Here is a 21,757-nt window from a genome sequence, read left to right on the forward strand (position 1 = left end):
TCTCCTGCTTGGCAGGTGGATTCTTTACCACTGAGCCACCTGCGGAGTCCCCTAATATATGCACATAGTAGGCCCTGTTCAAGTGCTAGCTGTTTTTCTGTTGTTACTGATATTGCCATTACTTCCATTATCAATAATACTTGTTAAATGTGATAGAGATTTGAATACCCCTTTGGAGATGAATGATTATCTGCAGTCCCCAGACTATTTCAGAATTTTCAGAACCTAGATTCATATAGCACAATGCATATTTAATTTTACTTGTTATGATTGTCATTCTAGTAAGATACTATTTTGGTGTGAATTTGTATTCTACTCCTCTATAGAATTGTCCTTACAATTTTAATTTTAGTTGACCTTAGCAAATTTAATGTAACTACACAGAATATAATACTTATTTGTTAAAAAGTTGGGTGACTCAGATGGTAAAGTGTCTGTCCGGTAGACCCCGATTCAATCCCTGGGTCGGGAAGATCCCCTGGAGAAGGAAATGGCAACCCACTCCAGTACTCTTGCCTGGAAAATCCCACGGATGGAGAAGCCTGGTAGGCTACAGTCCATGGGGTCGCAAAGAGTCGGACACGACTGAGCGACTTCACTTCACTTCACTTCACAATAATGACTAAAATAAAAGAGAAAATAGCAGAAACCTCTTACGTTATTTCAAACCAGTTATTCCTTGGATTATGCGAGACTATTTTTCATGTCTAATTCCAAATTCAGTTAATTTTTTTTAAGATCAACTTGTTTCTTTAAAATAATTCTTATATGTGTTGATTATTCCTCAACATATTCTGTTTGTTTAAGCTTGGCCTAGTTCATGTGAATGCCTATTAATTTTGACCCTTAGTGTTAATAACTTTGGAAGGAACCTAAAATTATGGTTATATTGTTTACTTTTTTATGAAGTGAAATTTAAAAGAGATCTAATTTCCTTACTGTATATAATTTATGTGTAATTATTTTCTTTAATATCTTTTTTGTCTTAATAATAAATGAATTTCCCAAATGATTGTACTTTTGTTTTCACAATTTCTTCCAATAATCTAGAAAACTTATTCTAAATACAACTCTATACCAGCAGTAATAAAAACATTATTTAACTCTGATTTCTCAAATTCTTCTATTTGATTACTTCCTTATATATAAAGTGTATATATGAAGCCTATATGTAAAACGTACACGTGAAACCATTTGTGGTTTATCACAGGATAGTCAATGTAGTTCCCTGTGCTGTATGGTGGGGCCTTGTTGTTTATCCGTTCTTTGTATAATAGTTTGCATCTGCTAATCTCCCTCCTTTATTACACATTGATTTCTTATTACCAAAATATTTATATAGATTTGTAAATAGGTAAATCTTGTGGAAAAAACTAGTCTGTTTACCCCCTACTGCTAGTTTATAGAAAAATATCTATTAGGTATCCCATGAGAGAAGATTTTATGGACAAAGAAATTGGGAAAATTTCTCAGTATAAACTCTCCCATTAATAATGTATAGGAAATACTAGCATGTTAAAAGCCTGGAAGACCTGTGGTAAAATTAGACATGTGTTACTCGATGGACGTGAGTCTGAGTGAACTCCGGGAGTTAGTGATGGACAGGGAGGCCTGGCATGCTGTGATTCATGGAGTCACAAAGAGTCAGACACGACTGAGCAACTGAACTGAACTTTACCTTATAGTCAATGAACTTTGTGCATGACTTACTTGGCTTCTCTAATGCTTATTTATTAATATATACAAAGAAATGATTCTTGGTGTAGTCTGTGCTTTTATTTTTAATGTTAAAATTTCTTAGAGTGTAAGTGGTTTTAGCCTGTGTTGCTGGTTAGTTTTGACAGAATCAAGTCTGGGAACTCAGTTCTTACGTGACATTATGTAAATCCTCACCCTTCGTTTGGAGTAAATAAAAAGATGAGGCTATATTGCACTAATCTGTGAAATGCTGAGCTTGATGAAGGAGAAGCGGAATCAGAATTGCCAGGAGAAACCTCAGATATGTAGATGACACCACCCTCATGGCAGAAAGCAAAGAGGAACTAAAGAGCCTCTTGATGAAAGTGAAAGACGAGAGTGAAAAAGCTGGCTTAAAACTCAACATTCAGAAAAACTTAAGATCATGGCTTCCGGTCCCATCAATTCATGACAAATAGATTTGGAAACAGTGGAGACAGTGGCAGACTTTTATTTTCCTGGGCTCCAAAATCACTGCATATCATGACTTCAGCCATGAAATTTAAAAATGCTTGCTCCTTGGATGTAAACCTATGACCAACCTAGACAGCATATTAAAAAGCAGAGATATTACTTGGCCAGCAAAGGTCTGGATAGTCAAAGCTATGGTTTCTCCAGTAGTCATGTATTGATGTAAGAGTTGTACCATAAAGAAGGCTGAGCGCCAAAGAATTGATGCTTTTGAACTGTGGTGTTGGAGAAGACTCTTGAGAGTCCCATGGACTGCAAGGAGATCAAATCAGTCAATCCTAAATGGAATTGACCCTGAATATTCATTGGGAGGACTGAAGCTGAAACTCGAATACTTTGGCCACCTGATGTGAAGAAATGACTCATTAGAAAAGACCCTAATGCTTGGAAAGTTTGTAGACAGGAGGAGAAGAGGATGACAGAGGACGAGATGGCTGGATCGCATCACCGACTCGATGGACATGAGCTTGAGCAAACACCAGGAATTGATGATGGACAGGGAAGCCTGGTGTGCTGCATTCCATAGGTTCACAAAGAGTCAGACATGACTGAGCGACTAAACTGAACTGATAATTGCACTAAATTCATGTGATAGCAACTTACTGTTATTGAAACCATGGTAAAAATAACTCAATTTGTCTTATATCATTTGATTTTGCAGAAGAAACAGTTGTGGTTTTCTTTATAAATGTCATTAAATAGTATATTGTTGAAGAATGGGGCTTTTCTCAGTTTACGGTCATTGTTTTATTTTGTGGTTGTAGAAAAATTAGATTCATGTAAGCTGCCTACATGTCTTGAAATCAGGTGAGCAGAATCCACTTGCTAATTTAAAGCAATCAAGCCATATAGTAGAAAAGAGACATTCTGTATATAAACAGTAACTGTGTTTGAAGAGTTCAAAGGTTAGGTTAATTTTAATGGGCAAAATAGCAGAAACTGAATTGCATGATTGCTATTTATGTTTTTTTTTCTTGCCAATGATTGCTTTAACAGTTTGACAGCTTTTCTTTTAGGGATTTCCTATTAAACATATGTAAAACTGAGAATCTTGGCGTATTGATATCTGTTGTAGAAAGCACATATTAAAAACATTACAGTTTTTTAACTTTCCAGTGAGCAATTCTTAGAATTCGCTGTTATAGTATCTTGAGCTAATAACATATTTGTTGTTGTTCATTCGTTACCATGTCCAACTGGCGTCAGTGGTTGGGGCATAGACTTGGATTACTGTAATGATAAATGGTTTGCCTCATAAATGAACTGAAATCTTTCTGTCTTTTTTGAGGTTGCACCCAAGTACTGCATTTCGGACTTTTTTGTTGATTATGAGGGCTACTCCATTTCTTCTAAGAGATTCTTGCCAATAGTCATAGATACAATTGTCTTCTGAGTTACATTTGCCCGTTCCCATCCATATTAGTTCACTGATTCCTAAGATGTCCATGTTTACTCTTGCCATCTCCTGCTTGACCACATCCAGTTTACCCTGATTCATGGACCTAATGTTTCAGGTTCCTATGCAATACTCTTCTTTATGACATTGAACTTTACTTTCCCCACCAGACACGTACACAACCGAGTGTTATTTCCCCTTTGGCCCAGCCGCTTCATTCTTTCTAGAGCTATTAGTAATTGCCCCCAACTCTTCCCCAGGAAGACATCTTCCAACTTGGGTCGGGTGCGGGGGTCTCATCTTCTAGTGTCACATCTTTTTGCCTTTTTATACTCTTCACGGGGTTCTCATGGGAAGAATACTGGCGTGGATTCCCGTTTCTAACTCCAGTGGATCACATTTTGTCAGAACTCTTCACTATGACCATTCCATCTTGGGTGACCTTGCGTGACATGGCTCATAGCGTCATTAAGTTACACAAGCCCCTTATCATATATGAGGGGGAATAAAGTATTTTCTACATATTTACTATCACATACTGATTTTTTTTATACTGATTATTTTTGATAATTATTTGTTTAGCCTTTTTCTCTCATCATATTCACTACATGGTAAATTGTTGCTATGTATGCATGGCTGTTAACTCTTGATGTATATCTCTAATTTCTGAAGTTCCAGTGTTCATCTTGATTGGCTCTAATATGAAATCTGGTATTTACTGTGTGAAATCTTCATCCTTTTCTTTTATCTACAGAATTATGAAACCAGTGACTAATCAGTAAATAGATCAATTCTATTCATCTTGCCTTTAGTACCTTTTTTCTTTAGTGTTGTGGTGCTTTTTCCCCAAATTTGTCATTTATTTGTGTTTATAATATGTTTTGCACTGTGGTGGATATTCAAAAAATTTAACAAGGACCTTACTTTGCTAGGCACTAGAGATGCAAAAAAAGATGAAGGTATACTAATCCTTGCCCTCAAAGATCTTGTATTTTAACTGGTAAGACAGGGAACTAAGTGTATAGAAGGATCTAATATAGATGAGGAGGGAGTTAATACAAAGTAATGTGATAATTATTAAGTATTTACTAAGCACAGCACAATGTGTTAACTTACAGTGTTTTAGATAGGTTTACAGATTGAAAGAAATTATGCCTCTCTAAGCCTCTTCCCATTTACATACCCATATTTTGTAAGGCTAATAAGTTTGTTACTGATCAAGTTAGCAAGGTACAAAATCTTACCTGTGTTGGTATGTAGGTAATCTAACATTTGCATTGTGTATCCCTTGCTATGTATACCAAGAAAGCAAAACCCTGACTGCTCTTTATCTGGGCCATTTCTCAGGGTTGTATTTGCAGTGAGTGGCAAGGAGGGATGAGGCAAAGACTTTACCAAACAAACATGCTTGCTTCCACTTAAAATAAAAGTGGAAGACTATTCCATGGGCATTGTTCTTCTTTCTGTGTATATAGGTGTTCATCCTGGGCCCTTCACTTCCTTCCCATGGGAGTTGGGAGGCATGAGGAACCAACATAAGTAGCATGCTGATACTCTGTTTTAAGTAATAAGTAGCTTTTGCTCTAAGTAATGAAGTCTTAGGGGTCTTGTGTCCTTTGCCAGAGTCCATGAACAGTAGTAAGGTAGCTTGTTAGCATGCACGTGCGACACACACACACACACACACACACACAACTGTCTACCTGTTTACCTACCTATCTGTCTACAGTAAACTGTCAAGTCCTTCACTCTTGTAGATATTATGGAGGTAAATTGGCTTTACAGCAAAGAAGCAGAATGCCTGGTTTCAGTTTCCTTCTGTCCCCAGGTGCTAGCAGATTCCTAAAATAGCCCATAACACTGTCTATGCAAGGTAAGTATGAGTTTAGAAAGTTCACTTCTAGATGAAACTTTTAATTTTACATCAAGGACTTTGCATTTGGAAGAATTTATGTTGAGTATATGTCCTTTCAGATTAAAAATACACCATCGATCTTTAGGTTCTTGACTGAAATATTTTGTTCAGTTCAGTTCAGTCACTCAGTTGTGTCTGACTCTTTGCGACCCCATGAATCGCAGCACGCCAGGCCTCCCTGTCCTTCACCAACTCCCAGAGTTCACTCAGACTTGTGTCCATCAACTCGGTGATGCCATCCAGCCATCTCATCCTCTGTCGTCCCCTTCTCCTCCTGCCCCCAATCCCTCCCAGCATCACGGTCTTTTACAATGAGTCAGCTCTTCGCATAAGGTGGCCAAAGTATTGGAGTTTCAGCTTCAACATCAGTCCTTCCAGTGAACACCCAGGACTCATTTCCTTTAGAATGGACTGGTTGGATCTCCTTGCAGTCCAAGGGACTCTGAAGAGTCTTCTCCAACACCACAGTTCAAAAGCATCAATTCTTTCCCGTTCAGCTTTCTTCACAGTCCAACTCTCATATCCATACCTGACCACTGGAAAAACCATAGCCTTGACTAGACGGACCTTTGCTGGCAAAGTAATATCTCTGCTTTTGAATATGCTGTCTAGGTTGGTCATAACTTTCCTTCCAAGGAGTAAGCGTCTTTTAATTTCATGGATGCAGTCACTATCTGCAGTGATTTTGGAGCCCCAAAAAATAAAGTCTGACACTGTTTCCACTGTTTCCCCATCTATTTGCCTTGAAGTGATGGGACCAGATGCCGTGATCTTAATTTTCTGAATGTTGAGCTTTAAGCCAACTTTTTCATTCTCCTCTTTCACTTTCATCAAGAGGCTTTTTAGTTCCTCTTCACTTTCTGCCATAAGGGTGGTGTCATCTGCATATCTGAGGTTATTGATATTTCTCCTGGTAATCTGATTCCAGCTTGTGCTTCTTCCAGCCCAGGGTTTCTCATGATGTACTCTGCATATAAGTTAAATAAGCAGGGTGACAATATACAGCCTTGACGGACTCCTTTTCCTATTTGGAACCAGTCTGTTGTTCCATGTCCAGTTCTAACTGTTGCATCCTGACCTGCGTACAGGTTTCTCAAGAGGCAGATCAGGTGGTCTGGTATTCCCATCTCTTTTAAGAATTTACCACAGTTTCTTGTGATCCACACCGTCAAAGGCTTTGGCATAGTCAATAAAGCAGAAGTGGATGTTTTTCTGGAACTCTCTTGCTTTTTCGATGATTCAGCGGATGTTGGCAATTTGATCTCTGGTTCCTCTGTCTTTTCTAAAACCAGCTTGAACATCTGGAAGCTCACAATTCACGTATTGCTGAAGCCTGGCTTGGAGAATTTTGAGCATTGCTTTACTAGCATGTGAGATGAGTGCAATTGTGCGGTAGTTTGAGCATTCTTTGGCATTGTCTTTCTTTGGGATTGGAATGAAAACTGACCTTTTCCAGTCCTGTGGCCACTGCTGAGTTTTCCAAATTTGCTGGCATACTGAGTGCAGCACTTTCACAGCATCATCTTTTAGGATTTGAAATAGCTCAACTGGAATTCCTTCACCTCCACTAGCTTTGTTCGTAGTGATGCTTTCTAAGGCCCACTTGACTTCACATTCCAGGATGTCTGGCTCTAGGTGAGTGATCACACCATTGTGATTATCTGGGTCATGAAGCTCTTTTTTGTATAGTTCTTCTGTGTGTTCTTGCCACCTCTTGTTAATATCTTCTGCTTCTGTTAGGTCCATACCATTTCTGTCCTTTATTGAGCCCATCTTTGCATGAAATGTTCCCTTGGTATCTCTGATTTTCTTGAAGAGATCTCTAGTCTTTCCCATTCTGTTGTTTTCCTCTATTTCTTTGCATTGACCGCTGAGGAAGGCTTTCTTACCTCTCCTTGCTATTCTTTGGAACTCTGCATTCAGATGCTTATATCTTTCCTTTTCTCTTTTGCTTTTTGCTTGTCTTCTTTTCACGACTATTTGTAAGGCCTCCCCAGACAGCCATTTTCCTTTTTTGCATTTCTTTTCTATGGGAATGGTCCTGATCCCTGTCTCCTGTACAATGTCACGAACCTCTGTCCATAGTTCATCAGACAATCTGTCTATCAGATCTAATCCCTTAAATCTATTTCTTACTTCGACTGTATAATCATAAGGGATTTGATTTAGGTCATACCTGAATGGTCTAGTAGTTTTCCCTACTTTCTTCAATTTAAGTCTGAAATTGGCAATAAGGAGTTCATGATCTGAGCCACAGTCAGCTCCTGGTCTTGTTTTTGTTGACTGTATAGAGCTTCTCCATCTTTGGCTGCAAAGAATATAATCAATCTGATTTCGGTGTTGACCATCTGGTGATGTCCATGTGTAGAGTCTTCTCTTGTGTTGTTGGAAGAGGGTGTATGCTATGACCAGTGCGTCCACTTGGCAAAACTCTTACTAGCCTTTGCCCTACTTCATTCCATACTCCAAGGCCAAATTTGCCTGTTACTCCAGGTGTTTCTTGACTTCCTACTTTTGCATTCCAGTCCCCTATAATGAAAAGGACATAATTTTGGGGTTTTAGTTCTAAAAGGTCTTGTAGGTCTTCATAGAACCGTTCAACTTCAGCTTCTTCAGTGTTACTGGTTGGGGCATAGGCTTGGATTACCGTGATATTGAATGAATTGTCTTGGAAATGAACAGAGATCATTCTGTCATTTTTTAAATTGCATCTAAGTACTGCATTTCGGACTCTTTGTTGACCATGATGGCTACTCCATTTCTTCTAAGGGATTCTTGCCCACAGTAGTAGATATAATGGTCATCTAAGTTAAATTCACCCATCCCAGTCCATTTTAGTTCACCGATTCCTAGAATGTCGACGTTCACTCTTACCATCTCCTGTTTGACCACTTCCAATTTGCCTTGATTCATGGACCTGGCATTCCAGGTTCCTATGCAATATTGCTCTTCACAGCATCGGACTTTGCTTCTATCACCAGTCACATCCACAACTGGGTATACCATATTTTTATCCGTGTGTGTATGTATTGTTGATAAGGGGAAAGCAAAAATAGTGATAATGTTTTCCTGAACCTTGTCTCAACTTCAGTTTACTGGTGTTACCCAAAACCCTTTTATGCAGAATTGAGTAACTGAGAACCTTGAAAGATTTAAAGTAGTGGAGAAAGTAGTATCATTTGAAATATTTGCAGAATATCAGATGGCCTCAGTATAACCTCTAAGGATACATTTGTAGAAGACAGCAGAGCTTCTGCTATGAGTTTGTCTGGGTAACCATGAACAGAGATTATATACTTAAACAATGTATTTCTCTCTTTCCTAATTCTAATACATAAACATAGCTAAGTAGCTTAGTAATGGGCAGGGGCAGAGATATCTCAAGTCAAACATATGTTTTACCAGTTTACCTCCATGTTTAAAATTCCATGATGGCAAGAGTATGAGATTTGTAATATTTGTTAAGTACTTTGTATGTATGCAGCAATGATGTGTTCCCTGAAACAGTTCTACCCTCAGTGCATTTGTACCCATTATTTGATTATATACTGATAAAACTGTATGAAAAACAACTGCTTGTAGATGTTCACAGTTAAGTTTGAATAGAGGTGGGGGGTATAAACATCCTCCAAGAAGTTGAGCAAGGCCAGAAGAACAAACAGAATTTAAGTAAGTGGAAACAAACACATCAGGTGTAAGGGAGCAAAAGATGGCTAGAAGAAAAACATAAGAATAAGATTGCCTCCAGCATAACTAATAATCTTGTAGGGAAGACAGCTCCATGATACAGATGTATGAATGAAAAAGAATGAGGGTGGGAAAAGAAGAGTTGAATGATTGCATGACTTAGAATAAAATAGCTTCAGTTTCCCAAATATAACATCCTTGTCTTGTTCCTGTTTTGGTGGAAAAGCTTTCCAGTCTTTCAGCATTGAGTATGATTCAGCTGTAGGGTTTTCATTTTCATTATTATTTTCATTAAGTTGAGAGTTTCCCTCTAGTCCTGGTTGAGTATTTTTGTAATGACAGAGTGATCAGTTTGTCAAGTGCTTTTTCTTTGTCAGTTAAAATGATCCTGTCGTTCTCTTCATTCTCTTAATCTGTTATGTTACATTAATTGATTTTTCATATGTTGACCATCCTTATAGTGCCTTCTGTCTTTGTACTGAACAGTTTTGTTGGAAAAAAGCCAAACTCATTTGTTTACATTCTGTCTATGTCTATTTTGATACTAGAAAGTCAGAGATACGTAGTTAAGTCATATCATCTGCCAAGCCTAAAATAATTACTGTTTGGTCCTTAGAAAGCATTTCCTGACTTCTGCTTCTAGAATCATCAGTATCAACATAGTTCATTAGTAGATACTCACCAATCTGTACTGAACAATATTACTTGAATTGCTTTTCTTAGTAAACTTACTGTTTATCTTCCTGTATACAATAAGTGTTATAATTTGTTTAAAGAGAGAGAAATAATGATTTTTAAGAGAACTGTTAATTTGAATAATGAATTTGTTAATGGGTTTTGTAATTTAATTTCATGGCTTAAATTTTAAAATATCACAATCTCCATTGCTTATGAGTTTTATTTTCTTTTCCTAGGTGTATGTGGAATTTGATGATCTTGAGTGGGATAAACGAGAGTGGGTTAAAGTTTATGAAGATTTTTCAACCTTCTTGGTGGAATACCACTTAATCTGGGCCAGAAGGATCAACCCTAGCCAGACTCAGGGATCAAAGAGCAAACAGATTCAGTGGCCTGCATTGGTAAGATCTATATTCCTTATGTCATTAATAATTTTCAGTTGTTTGTTTTAAAAGAATTAAGAGCTAAATATAAGTTTTTGAGTTTTCTTAGTGACTAAAGATTAATATTTCTGAGTAGTGGCTTCTCCCCACCAATGCAAGAAACATGGAGAAACCTCGATTGAGGAGAAACCTCGATCCCTAGGTTGAGAAGATGCCCTGGAGAAGGAAATGCCAAGCCACTCCAATATTCTTGCCTGGAAAATCCATGGACAGAAGAGCCTGGCAGGCTGCAGTCCATGGCATCACAAAAAGTTGGACACAACTTAGCCACTAGACAAAAATAACAAAGCTCTGAAGTAGCTGGCAGATATTTCAAAATACTACTTCCATTTTCTCAAACAATTTTATGTCTTTTTGTTAATACTCTTTGAGCATAGTTCGTCCACAAATAGTTCATTCTGTTTTTTAGGGGAAACATAAATTGAATTGATGACTGCTTAGGGATAGTTGACTGATTTGTATGCAATGTGAAAGAATTTTTCTGAATGACACTTTGTGGGTTACTTTTTATAAATCATTAAGTAGCATATGGTTTTCTTTGTTAAATTTTGTCAAAATTGAGTGAATCATTGTGGATAATATCTGATATTTATGGAAGAATTACATTTGATCCTTGAACAACATGGATTTAAACTGTGTGAGTCAATTTGTATGTGGATTTTTTTCTAATAAATATGTACTCGTATGCTACACTGTTTGCAGTTGGTTGACTCTACAAATGGGGGACCACAGACATGGAGAATGAATTGAAAAGTTATATACACATACTTTAAACTGGTTTGTGGGTTGAGTTGTAACCCCCATGTTGTTTAAGGGTCAATTGTGGATTTTAAGGTAGTAAGAAAACATTACTTCATATCAGGAGATACTCCATTTAAGAAAACAATAGATTGCAGTGAATTCTCATCATTAATTCTGTGGGGGAAAAGTCACATCTCTTAACCATTATTATCCCTGTTTTCTGGAAGAGTATTCAGCATTTAATAATTATTCAGTTTGAATAAAATAATTTTCTTATATTAATATCAAAGAAATATGTTAAAGGCATTGAAACATCAATTTAGGTGTTTGGTATTTATATATTATGAAGATAGTTTTAGAAATTTTTCAACATAAATTAACTACATAGAAGGATAGTTTAATTTGTTGGCAATTGGAGTGCTTTAAATTTTCTGTTTTAGTTAACCCTTTAAAAGTGTAAGGAGGTAAGTGGATAAAAAGCAAAGATTGGGAGGGAAGGAGAGAGAGAATAAAATGAATTAAAGGCATTTTAAAAAGAGAATATAATATGGAAGGATGAAAGGTAATATTTATGAACTATAGTTTTGATAGGATAGTTTGAATATTCTAGGAAAATAAAGAAGACAATATTATTCAGTAAGATAGATTTTTTAAAAATATTTGTTGCAGGAGTGTTTTATTGTTTAGTCGCTAAGTCGTGACTGACTCTCTGCAGCCCTGTGGACTGCAGTGCGCCAGGCTTCCCTGTCCTTCACTATCACTTAGAGTTTTCTCAGACTCATGTCCATTGAGTTGATGATGTCATCCAACTGTCTTATCCTTTGTCTTTTGGATTGTTAATATAAAGTTTTTTAAACCATCACTAGTATGCTTTATAATTTTATAAACAACTCAAAAATTGGATGAAATCTGTAATTATCACATATAAGTGAATTTTGAATGAAAAGTTTCAAAAGCAGTAATATTAATAATACCAGAAAGTATTCCCTGGGAACATAGTTAAAGAATAGACAGAACTTTAGAAAAATCTTTGCCCTTTCTTAGAGACAGTTAAAATTAAGGTGAATTCCTAATGTATATTTATAAATTACTCATTTTGGAGAAAGTTTCTATTAGGAAATACTATTTAATAATAATTTTATCATATTCTACAAATTTGTTTCTGTTAAATCTTTTAACCCCACAAAACTACTTAAATAAACACCAAACTTTAAAAAATTCAACTTATTTTTTAAATAAAAAAAAAGTACTGGAGAAGGAAATGGCAACCCACTCTAGTGTTCTTGCCTGGAGAATCCCATGGACAGAGGAGCCCGAAGGGCCACAGTCCATGGTCACAAAGAGTCGGACACAACAGAGTGACTAACACTTTCACTTTCACACATTGTAAAAAACTTGGAAAGTGCTAAATAGTGTAAACTAGAAAATCATAATCATTCTATTTCTGCCTCCAAGGAATATTTCTAACTTAATTCTTTGACATATTTTCTTAAAAAGTATACATCTCTGCTTTCTTTTTTTTCAAGCATAGAATTAAATGGTTTTTTGGAATTGTGGTATAATATGCTTAACATAGAGTTTTCCATTTTACTAATTTTTAAGTGTAAAGTTCAGTGGTATTAACTACATTCTCACTGTATTTCAGTGTACAGAAATTATTCCATCTTACAAAACTGAAACTCTATATCCATTAAACATTAGCCCCCATTCCCTCCTTTTCTCAGACCCTAGGAACCATCATTTTGCTTTGTGTCTTCATGATTTTGACTCTGCTGTACCTTACATAAGTGGAATCTTACAGCAGTTGTCTTTTTGTGACTGACTTATTTCACTTAGCATGTCTGCAGGGTTCATCTGTGTTGTAACCTGTGTTAGAATTTCCTTCCTTTGTGTTACAAGGCTGAATGGTATTCCACTGTATGTATATATTATATCATGTTCAGTGATTTGTCTGTTGGTGTATACTTGTATTGCTTCCACCGCTTGGCTGTTGTGAAGAATGCTGCTGTGCTCTTAGGGTTATGTATATCTCTTGGAGACCATGCTTTCACTTCTTTGGGGTAAATATTCAGAAGTGTAAGTGCTGGATTATATGGTAATTCTGTCTTCTAATTTATTTTGCAGCTACTGTCAGAGCAGCCGTATTACTTTACATTCTAGCCACCTCTTGCTCCCCTCAAGTTTTTGATAATAGTCATCCTAATGAGTTTGAGGTCATAATGTCCTTGTTGTTTTGATTTGCATTTCCCTAATGATTAGTGATGTTGAACATCTTTTCATATGCTTATTGGGCATTTGTATATCTGCTGAAAAATGATTCTTCAAATTTTTTGCCCATTTTTGAATTGGATTGTTTCTGTATTACTGAATTTTAGGGGTTCTCTGTAGTATTCTGGATTTTGATTTCTTATTAGATTTGATCTGCAACATATTTTCTACCATTCTGTGGGTTGTCTTTTTACATGGGTGATAGTATCTTTCCATGCAGAAAATTTTAAAATTTTCAGTAAGTTAAATTTGTCCACTGTTTGTTTTCTTATCTTTGCCTTTGGTGTTATATCCAAGAAATCACTGCCAATTTCATTGTCATCAAGTTTTTGTCATATGTTTTTTAAGAATTTGAATGTTTTAAGTCTTATATGTAGTCTGTTGATCCATCTTGAGTTAATTTTTGTATGTGCATTAGATAAGGCTCACTACCATTCCTCTGTTAGTGAATATTCCATTTCCCGCCATCGTTTGTTAAAAACACTGTCCTTTCTCCATTGAATATTCTTGACACTATTATCAAAACTTTTTTTGCCATATACATAAGATTTTATGTCTGGTCTTTATTCAGTTTCTTTGTTATGTGTATCTCTCTTTATGCCAATACCACAGTGCTCAGTGTTAGTTTATAGAGAGTTTTGAAATCAGGAAGTGTAAGTCCCTCAACTTTGTTTATTTTGAAGAGTGTTTTGGCTGTTTGGTGTCCCTGGGGATTCCATTTCAGATTCAGGATGGGTCTATTTCTATAAGAAATGTGGGGCTTTTCATGGGAATTGCATTGAATGTGTGGATCACTTTGGACAGTATTGATCTCTTAATAAGCCTTCCAGTCCACGAACACATATCTTTCCATTTATTTTCTGTGTCTTTTCAATTCTGTTAGCAGTGTTTTATGGGCTTCCCTGGTAGTCAGATGGTAAAGAATCTGCCTGCAATGAGGAGACCTAGGAGATGTGGGTTCTGTCCCTGGGTCCAGAGATCCCCTGGAGAAGGAAATGGCCACCCACTCCAGTACTCTTGCCTGGAGAATTCATGGACAAAGGAGCCTGGTGGGCTACAGTCCATGGATCGCAAAGAGTCGGACACGACTGAGCGACTAACACACTGCAGTGTTTTGTAGTTTTCAGTGTACCAGTGTTTTCCCTCTATGGTTATTCCTACGTAATTCAGCTTTTTCAATGCTATTGTAAATGGAATTGTTTTGTTAATTTTATTTTCATATTTTTCATTACTAGAGTATAGAAATGTAGTTGACTTTCATGTGCTGATTTTATATCTTTCTTCTTAGCTAACAGGTTAATTGTGAAAACCTGGAAACTTTTCCAGACCAAGACAAGGATGATACTTAGACAACGGGGAAAAAAGGATCTAAGTTTGGAAAATAAGTAGTAAAAGTTTTGTTTGGCAACGGTATGACTTTGTGTGGTCATACCATGCACAAACGTGAAAGCTAGTAAATGAGGGACTTCCCGCACTGTCCAGTGGTTAACTCTTCGCCTTCCAGTACAAAGGGTGTGGGTTAAATTCCTGGTCAGGGAGCTAAGATCCTGCATGCCTATGGCCAAAAATAAACCAAAACGCAAAGCAATATTGTAACAGATTCAATAAAAACTTGAAAAATGGTCCACATAAAAACTTAAAAAAAGAAAAAACTAATGCATTCAGCAGAGCAGCAGGATACAAAATCAAGGCTTTCTTTTAATCATTAGTTTTAGCTGAGGCTTCATTAAAATTGTAGATCCTGGAAAAAAAAAAATAGGTCCTGGGTTTTCTATTAGTTAATGTTTCAATGTGTTTATTTCTCCTCAGTTTTTAATGGCTGCCTAATATTGTATGATAATCCATTTACCTAGTGTTTGGTAATTTCAGTTTAGTTCAGTCTCTCAGTCCTGTCTGACTATTTGCGACCCCATGAATCGCAGCACGCCAGGGCTCCCTGTCCATCACCAACTCCTGGAGTTCACTCAAACTCATGTCCATCGAGTCGGTGATGCTATCCAGCCATCTCATCCTCTGTCGTCCCCTTCTCCTCCTGCCCTCAATCTTTCCCAGCATCAGGGTCTTTTCAGATGAGTCAGTTCTTTGCATCAGGTGGCCAAAGTATTGGTGTTTTCAGCTTCAGCATCAGTCCTTCCAGTGAATATTCAGGACTGATTTCCTTTATGATGGACTGGTTGGATCTCCTTGCAGTCCAAGGGACTCTCAAGAGTCTTCTCCAACACTACAGTTCAAAAGCATCAATTCTTCGGCGCTCAGCTTTCTTTATAGTCCAGCTCTCACATCCATACATGACTACTGGAACAACCATAGCTTTGATTAGATGGACCTTTGTCTGCAAAGTAATGTGTCTGCTTTTTAATATGCTGTCTAGGTTGGTCTTAGCTTTTCTTCCAAGGAGCAAGTGTCTTTTAACTTCATGGATGCAATCACCATCTGGAGTGATTTTGAAGCCCCCCAAAATAAAGTCTGTCAGTGTTTCCATTGTTTCCCCATCTATTTGCCATGAAGTGACGGGACTGGATGCCATGATCTTAGTTTTCTGAATGTTGAGCTTAAAGCCAACTTTTTTCACTCTGCTCTTTCACTTCCATCAACAGGCTTTTTAGTTCTTCTTCACTTTCTGTCATAAGGGTGGTAAGGGTGGTGTCATCTGTGTATTTGAGGTTATTGATATTTCTCCCAGCAATCTTGATTCAAGTTTGTGCTTCTTCCAGCTCAGCATTTCGCATGATATAGTCTGCATATTAGTTAAATAAGCAAGGTGACAATATACAGCCTTGACGTACTCCTTTTCCTGTTTGGAACCAGTCTTGTTCCATGTGCAGTTCTAACTGTTGCTTCCTGACCTGCATCCAGGTTTCTCAGGAGGCAGGTCAGGTGGTCTGGCATGCCCATCTCTTGAAGAATTTTACACAGCTTGTTGTGATCTCCACAGTCAAAGGCTTTGGCATAGTCAATAAAGCCAAAATAGATATTTTTCTGGAGCTCTCTTACTTTTTCGATGATCCAAAGGATGTTGGCAATTTGATCTCTGGTTCCTCTGCTGTTTTTAAAATCAGCTTGAACATCTGGAAGTTCACGGTTCACGTATTGCTGAAGCCTGGCTTGGAGAATTTTGAGAATTACTTTCCTAGCGTGTGAGATGAGTGCAATTGTGCGGTAGTTTGAGCATTCTTTGGCATTGCCTTTCTTTGGGATTGGAATGAAAACTGACCTTTTCCAGTCCTGTGGCCACTGCTGAGTTTTCCAAATTTACTGGCATATTGAGTGCAGCACTTTCACAGCATCATCTTTCAGAATTTGGAATAGCTCAACTGGAATTCCATCACCTCCACTAGCTTTGTTCGTAGTGATGCTTTCTAAGGCCCACTTGACTTCACATTCCAGGAAGTCTGGCTCTAGGTGAGTGATCATACCATCGTGATTATCTGGGTCATTAAACTCTTTTTTGTACAGTTCTTCTGTGTATTCTTGCCACCTCTTATTTATATCTTCAGCTACTGTTAGGTCCATACCATTTCTGTCCTTTATCGAGCCCATCTTTGCATGAAATGTTCCCTTGGTATCTCTAATTTTCTTGAAGAGATCTCTAGTCTTTCCCATTCTGTTGTTTTCCTCTATTTCTTTGCATTGACCGCTGAGGAAGGCTTTCTTATCTCTTCTTGCTGTTCCTTGCAACTCTGCATTCGGATGTTTATATCTTTCCTTTTCTCCTTTGCTTTTCACTTCTCTTCTTTTCACAGCTATTTGGTAATTAGTTTGGTGATTTAGTTTTTTCTGAATTTTTGTTATTAGAAAAAAGTGTAATCAGTGTCCTTGTTATAAATATATAAATCTTTGTCTGAATCTGATTATTTTTAAAATTTAGGTTCACAGTGATAGAATCTAAAGGGTATGAACCTGAAAACAACAAAATCTAAAACATGATACTCTACACAAATTATTTAAAAGTTATACTTAACTTCCATTGTCCCCAGTAAATGATTATTCTCATCCCTCCCTGACTCTTAAGCCTCCAACTCCTTCCCCATAAGCATTGATTACTTGTTTTCAGAACATCTTGTTTTAAAACCCAAACAAACGTTTTAAAAGGGGGGATTTTTACAATTCAGGAACAAATTGTGTTGTTTTTTTGATTCTTCTAATTTGGTATTTTAAAATACGATTTTATTGTTTTAGTTTGCATTTCTTTAATAGGATGAATTTTTTTTTTCATATTTATCAAGCCACTTGTAGTTTTGTGAACTGTATTTTCAATTACGTGTTAGAGTTTTGTGTTTTTCTAATATGTTTTGTGTTTTTTTAATATGACATTTAAAATATTATTACAGATATATTTGTTTTGTTGTTTGCTCAGCTCCTTTTAGGAGAGAAAGTCTTTTTGAATTGTATGTTTATTATATTTAAAGAAAATCTGTCTAATGTAATGTCATTCTTAATTCAGATAGGAAGTGTCTTCCTTTCTGTTTCCTTTATTTGTTCCAGGAAGCTGTAAAAATTAATAGAACAAATAATAAAAATGAGAATGGATGGTATAGCCTAGAAAATAATCATTTTAACTTTAAGACTTTGTAAACATTCAGTTATGTGTAATATAGGTGACTAAAATTCTGTTGTTTGTTTATTTGTTCACTAAAATGAAACTTATTTAAGAAGATCTACAACCAGTAGTTACGAATCTCTGAATTTGAGAATTCATATAGTGTAGTAAAATAGTGTGCATGCAAATTGGAGTTATTTTAGGGAAATGTGAGGGCACAATAGGATAAACATAGTGGAGCGTTAGTCTTGTTTCTGATTCTCTGCAGATTTAATGTTTGTAACTGTTGGCACAAGATCATTGCTTTCTTGTTCTTCTGTACCTAAACATGTTTGTGTTATCTTCTTTCTAGTTGTTTTCACACCTCGTGTGGTACCTGTTAAATATTACATATTGGTTGTATTATCTGGTTTACTCCTTATTCTAAGAAATCAATAGAAACCAGCAAATATACTGGCTGGTTTTTGGAATCATGACTTAAAAGAAAAATCCTGTTATCTCATTAACCTATTCTAAAGTTTACATTAAAATTTTTAAAGTAAAACTTCAAAAGTGGTATAGTATAATAATACCCAAGTTACTTGTCTGAAAGTGTCTCTTGTCTCTTTCATCTTTCTTCCCAAGATCTCAATAGCATAACATGTATTGAAGCACCGCATATATAACACACTGAAATGGTGTCTGTCTTTCTGCTTGGTCCTATATGATCAGGGTACCACCTGAGGCCATTCTGATGATGGAGGCCAGGGTAACTTACATTTTTATGTAAGTTACTTAATATGTTGTTAAATTTATTTTATTTTTTAATGAAATAAAATACTCATGAAATCCCATTTATCTGCACCAGGGAACGAAAGTGTTGCATTCATAATTGAAATCAACGAGTTGCCTACCTAACTGGGTTAGGGCCCTGGCTCCATCTCCTTTAGGAAAACCTTCTGTGGGGAGTGGGGCTTTGACCCTAACCTAGCTGGGCTGTAACACTGCTGCATTTTCTAAGGGGCTGAGTTTTCTGCTACTTTCTGCTGGCCCAGTCTTCCAGACTTCCCCATCCAGAATTAATTTCACTATCTTGTGCTCCTTTAGAACATGGTTTTTGTAACTCTGTTTTAACACCTGGCACGTTCTACTTTGTATAATACTTATTTGTTTACATGTCTGTCTTTCTCTAATAGATTGTAAGTTCTTTGAGGACAGGATCATGTCATGGTCATCTTTGTATCATCCTAGGACTCTAGCAGGGTACCTTACCCATATTAAGACAGTGAGTAAATGCTTAAAGTGATGAATTTACTCTATCCCAACTACTGAAAAAGAACCCCAATAGGAGTTACAGCAAATTTCCTGCCTGTTACTTTATGCTAAGATCAAAGTATAAGAGAGCATCATCAGCCAGTTATGGTAATGTCAGTTACAAGTGTTGAACATGGCAAGTAGTTAAACAGCAAAAATGTTTAGAATAAATACCCTTGTTCTAATCAAATCCAAATGTGATTCCTTAAGTTATCATAGGGGGAAATGGAATATCTTCACTGTCAACTACATTTTCCAATCTAAAATGATTATCTGAATTTTTGGAATGAGTTTTAAGAAGCTCTGACTTCTCTTTTTTTCCAATGCAGCTTTTCCTTCACTAAATAGGTTATTGTGGATTGGTTTGACCAGGAGTTGTGATCAGATCATAAGCACGTAAACCTTCATCGGTATATTTCCTTTTGGTTATTTGCCTAATGAAAATGCTTTTTACTTGCTTTCTATTTTGAAAGAAACCCTCTCAAGGTAGAATAGAATTCACCTCTCTTTGGGACACACTTGGCATTTATGTTCAGCTCTTATGTTGCCAGACTTGGTTAGATTATGACTTTAACCAAATTTTATTGAAATGTGAAGATACGCCATATTCTGTGAATTGAGCTTTGACATAAATTCGTTTCGAGAGTTTTTACATATTGATCATTGTGTTTTAGAATTAGAATTCTTAGTTTTACAGTTCTTTGTACTTAGTAAACAATGAAATAATATACCTTTAGGATTATTATTTCTCAGGAAGATAAAGCATTTTATGAGATTAAATTATATATAGTAAAGGATTAAAATTTTTAAATGAAAAAGTCTAATACTAAGAAGGATTCCAATGAGTAAACATGTCTTTCATTTCTTGTGTGTCATCAAATGACATTATTTGAGGGAAAGTATTAAGTTTCAAGAACCATAAAGAAGTTTCTACTCTTTGATTAATTAATTCTTCTCTTAGGAAATTATCCTTATAAAATAATTATTAAAAAGTAAAAATTTTTTAATAAGTAAAAATAATTTTAGTTCCTCCATTGTTTATCAGATACCTAGGATAAGTTAGACAGGCATGCAGATAGAAAAATTAAAGACATAATGTTACGTGCAGAAAGTTGTTCATTAAGTCCTATTAGAGAAGAAAAAAGGAAACAAATGTCTGAAAATTTGTGAGTGGTGTTGAATTAATATTCTGAGAGATTAGTTAGTTCAGTCATTCTGTTGTGTCCAACTCTTTGCGAACCCAGAGCTTGCTCAAACTCAAGTCCATCAAGTCGGTGATGTCATCCAGCCATCTCATTCTCTGTCGTCACCTTCTCCTCTGGCCTTCAGTCTTTCCCAACTACACAGTCTTTTCCAGTGAGTCAGTTCTTCGCATCAGGTGGCTGAAGTATTGGTGTTTCAGCTTCAATATCAGTCCTTCCAGTGAACACCCAGGACTGATCTCCTTGGTTGGATCTCCTTGCAGTCCAAGGGACTCTCGAGTCTTCTCCAACACTATAATTCAAAAGCATCAGTTCTTCGGCACTCAGCTTTCTTCATAGTCCAGCTCTCACATCCATACATTACTACTGGAAAAACCATAGCTTTGACTAGATGGACCTTTGTCTGCAAAGTAATGTGTCTGCTTTTTAATATACTGTCTAGGTTGGACATAACTTTTCTTCCAAGGAGTAAGCATCTTTTAATTTACTTCATGGCTGCGATTACCAACTGCAGTGATTTTTGGAGTCCCCCAAAATAAAGTCTGTCACTGTTTCCATTGTTTCCCCATCTATTTGCCATGAAGTGACAGGACCAGATGCCATGATTTTGGTTTTCTGAATGAGCTTTAAGCCATCTTTTTCACTCTGCTCTTTCACTTTCATCAAGAGGTTCTTTAGTTCTTCACTTTTTCTGCCGTAAGGGTGCTGTCATCTGTGTATCTGAGGTTATTGATATTTCCCCTGGCAATCTTGATTCAAGCTTGTGCTTCTTCCAGCCCAGCATTTCGCATGATGTAGTCTGCATATAAGTTAAATAAGCAGGTGGACAATATACAGCCTTGACGTTCTCCTTTTCCTATTTGGAACCAGTCTGTTGTTCCATATCAAGTTCTAACTGTTGTTTCTTGACCTGCATACAGATTTCTCAGGAGGCAGGTCAGGTGGTCTGGTATTCCCATCTCTTGAAGAATTTTCCACAGCTTGTTGTGATCTACACAGTCAAAGGCTTTGGTATAATCCATAAAGCAGAAGTAGATGTCTTTCTGGAATTCTTGCTTTTTCGATGATCCGAAGGATGTTGGCAATTTGATCTCTGGTTCCTCTGCCTTTTCTAAATCCAGCTTGGATATCTGGAAGTTCATGGTTCACATACTGTTGAAGCCTGGCTTAGAGAATTTTGAGAATTAACTTTGCTAGTGTGTGAAATTAGTGCAATTGTGCAGTAGTTTGAACATTCTTTGGCATTGCCCTTCTTTAGGATTGGAAGATAATCTGAAAGATTATGCAGCTTTAAGATTATAAATATGAATAGAGAAACATGAACAAATAAAATTTAAGTAGAAACATCTTGATTATAGTGGTGTTAAAATTATCAATATGTATTAA

General features: G+C 36.5%; 1 protein-coding gene across 3 annotated transcripts in view; it reads left to right on the plus strand.

The window, feature by feature from the left end:
- JMJD1C (jumonji domain containing 1C) overlaps positions 1–21,757 on the plus strand; it is a 316,933-nt gene that overhangs the window by 122,261 nt on the left and 172,915 nt on the right. For all 3 annotated transcript variants that reach the window (XM_070364920.1, XM_070364919.1, XM_070364918.1), the window contains exon 2: positions 10,121–10,285. Coding sequence is in view for 2 of the 3 variants with exons in the window: in XM_070364919.1 (XP_070221020.1) it covers positions 10,121–10,285 (165 nt within the window). In the remaining variant the exon portion in view is untranslated. The remainder of the gene's footprint in view (positions 1–10,120; positions 10,286–21,757) is intronic.

Source organism: Bos mutus, chromosome 28 (assembly GCF_027580195.1).
Source record: "Bos mutus isolate GX-2022 chromosome 28, NWIPB_WYAK_1.1, whole genome shotgun sequence".
Classification (NCBI taxonomy): Eukaryota; Metazoa; Chordata; class Mammalia; order Artiodactyla; family Bovidae; genus Bos; species Bos mutus.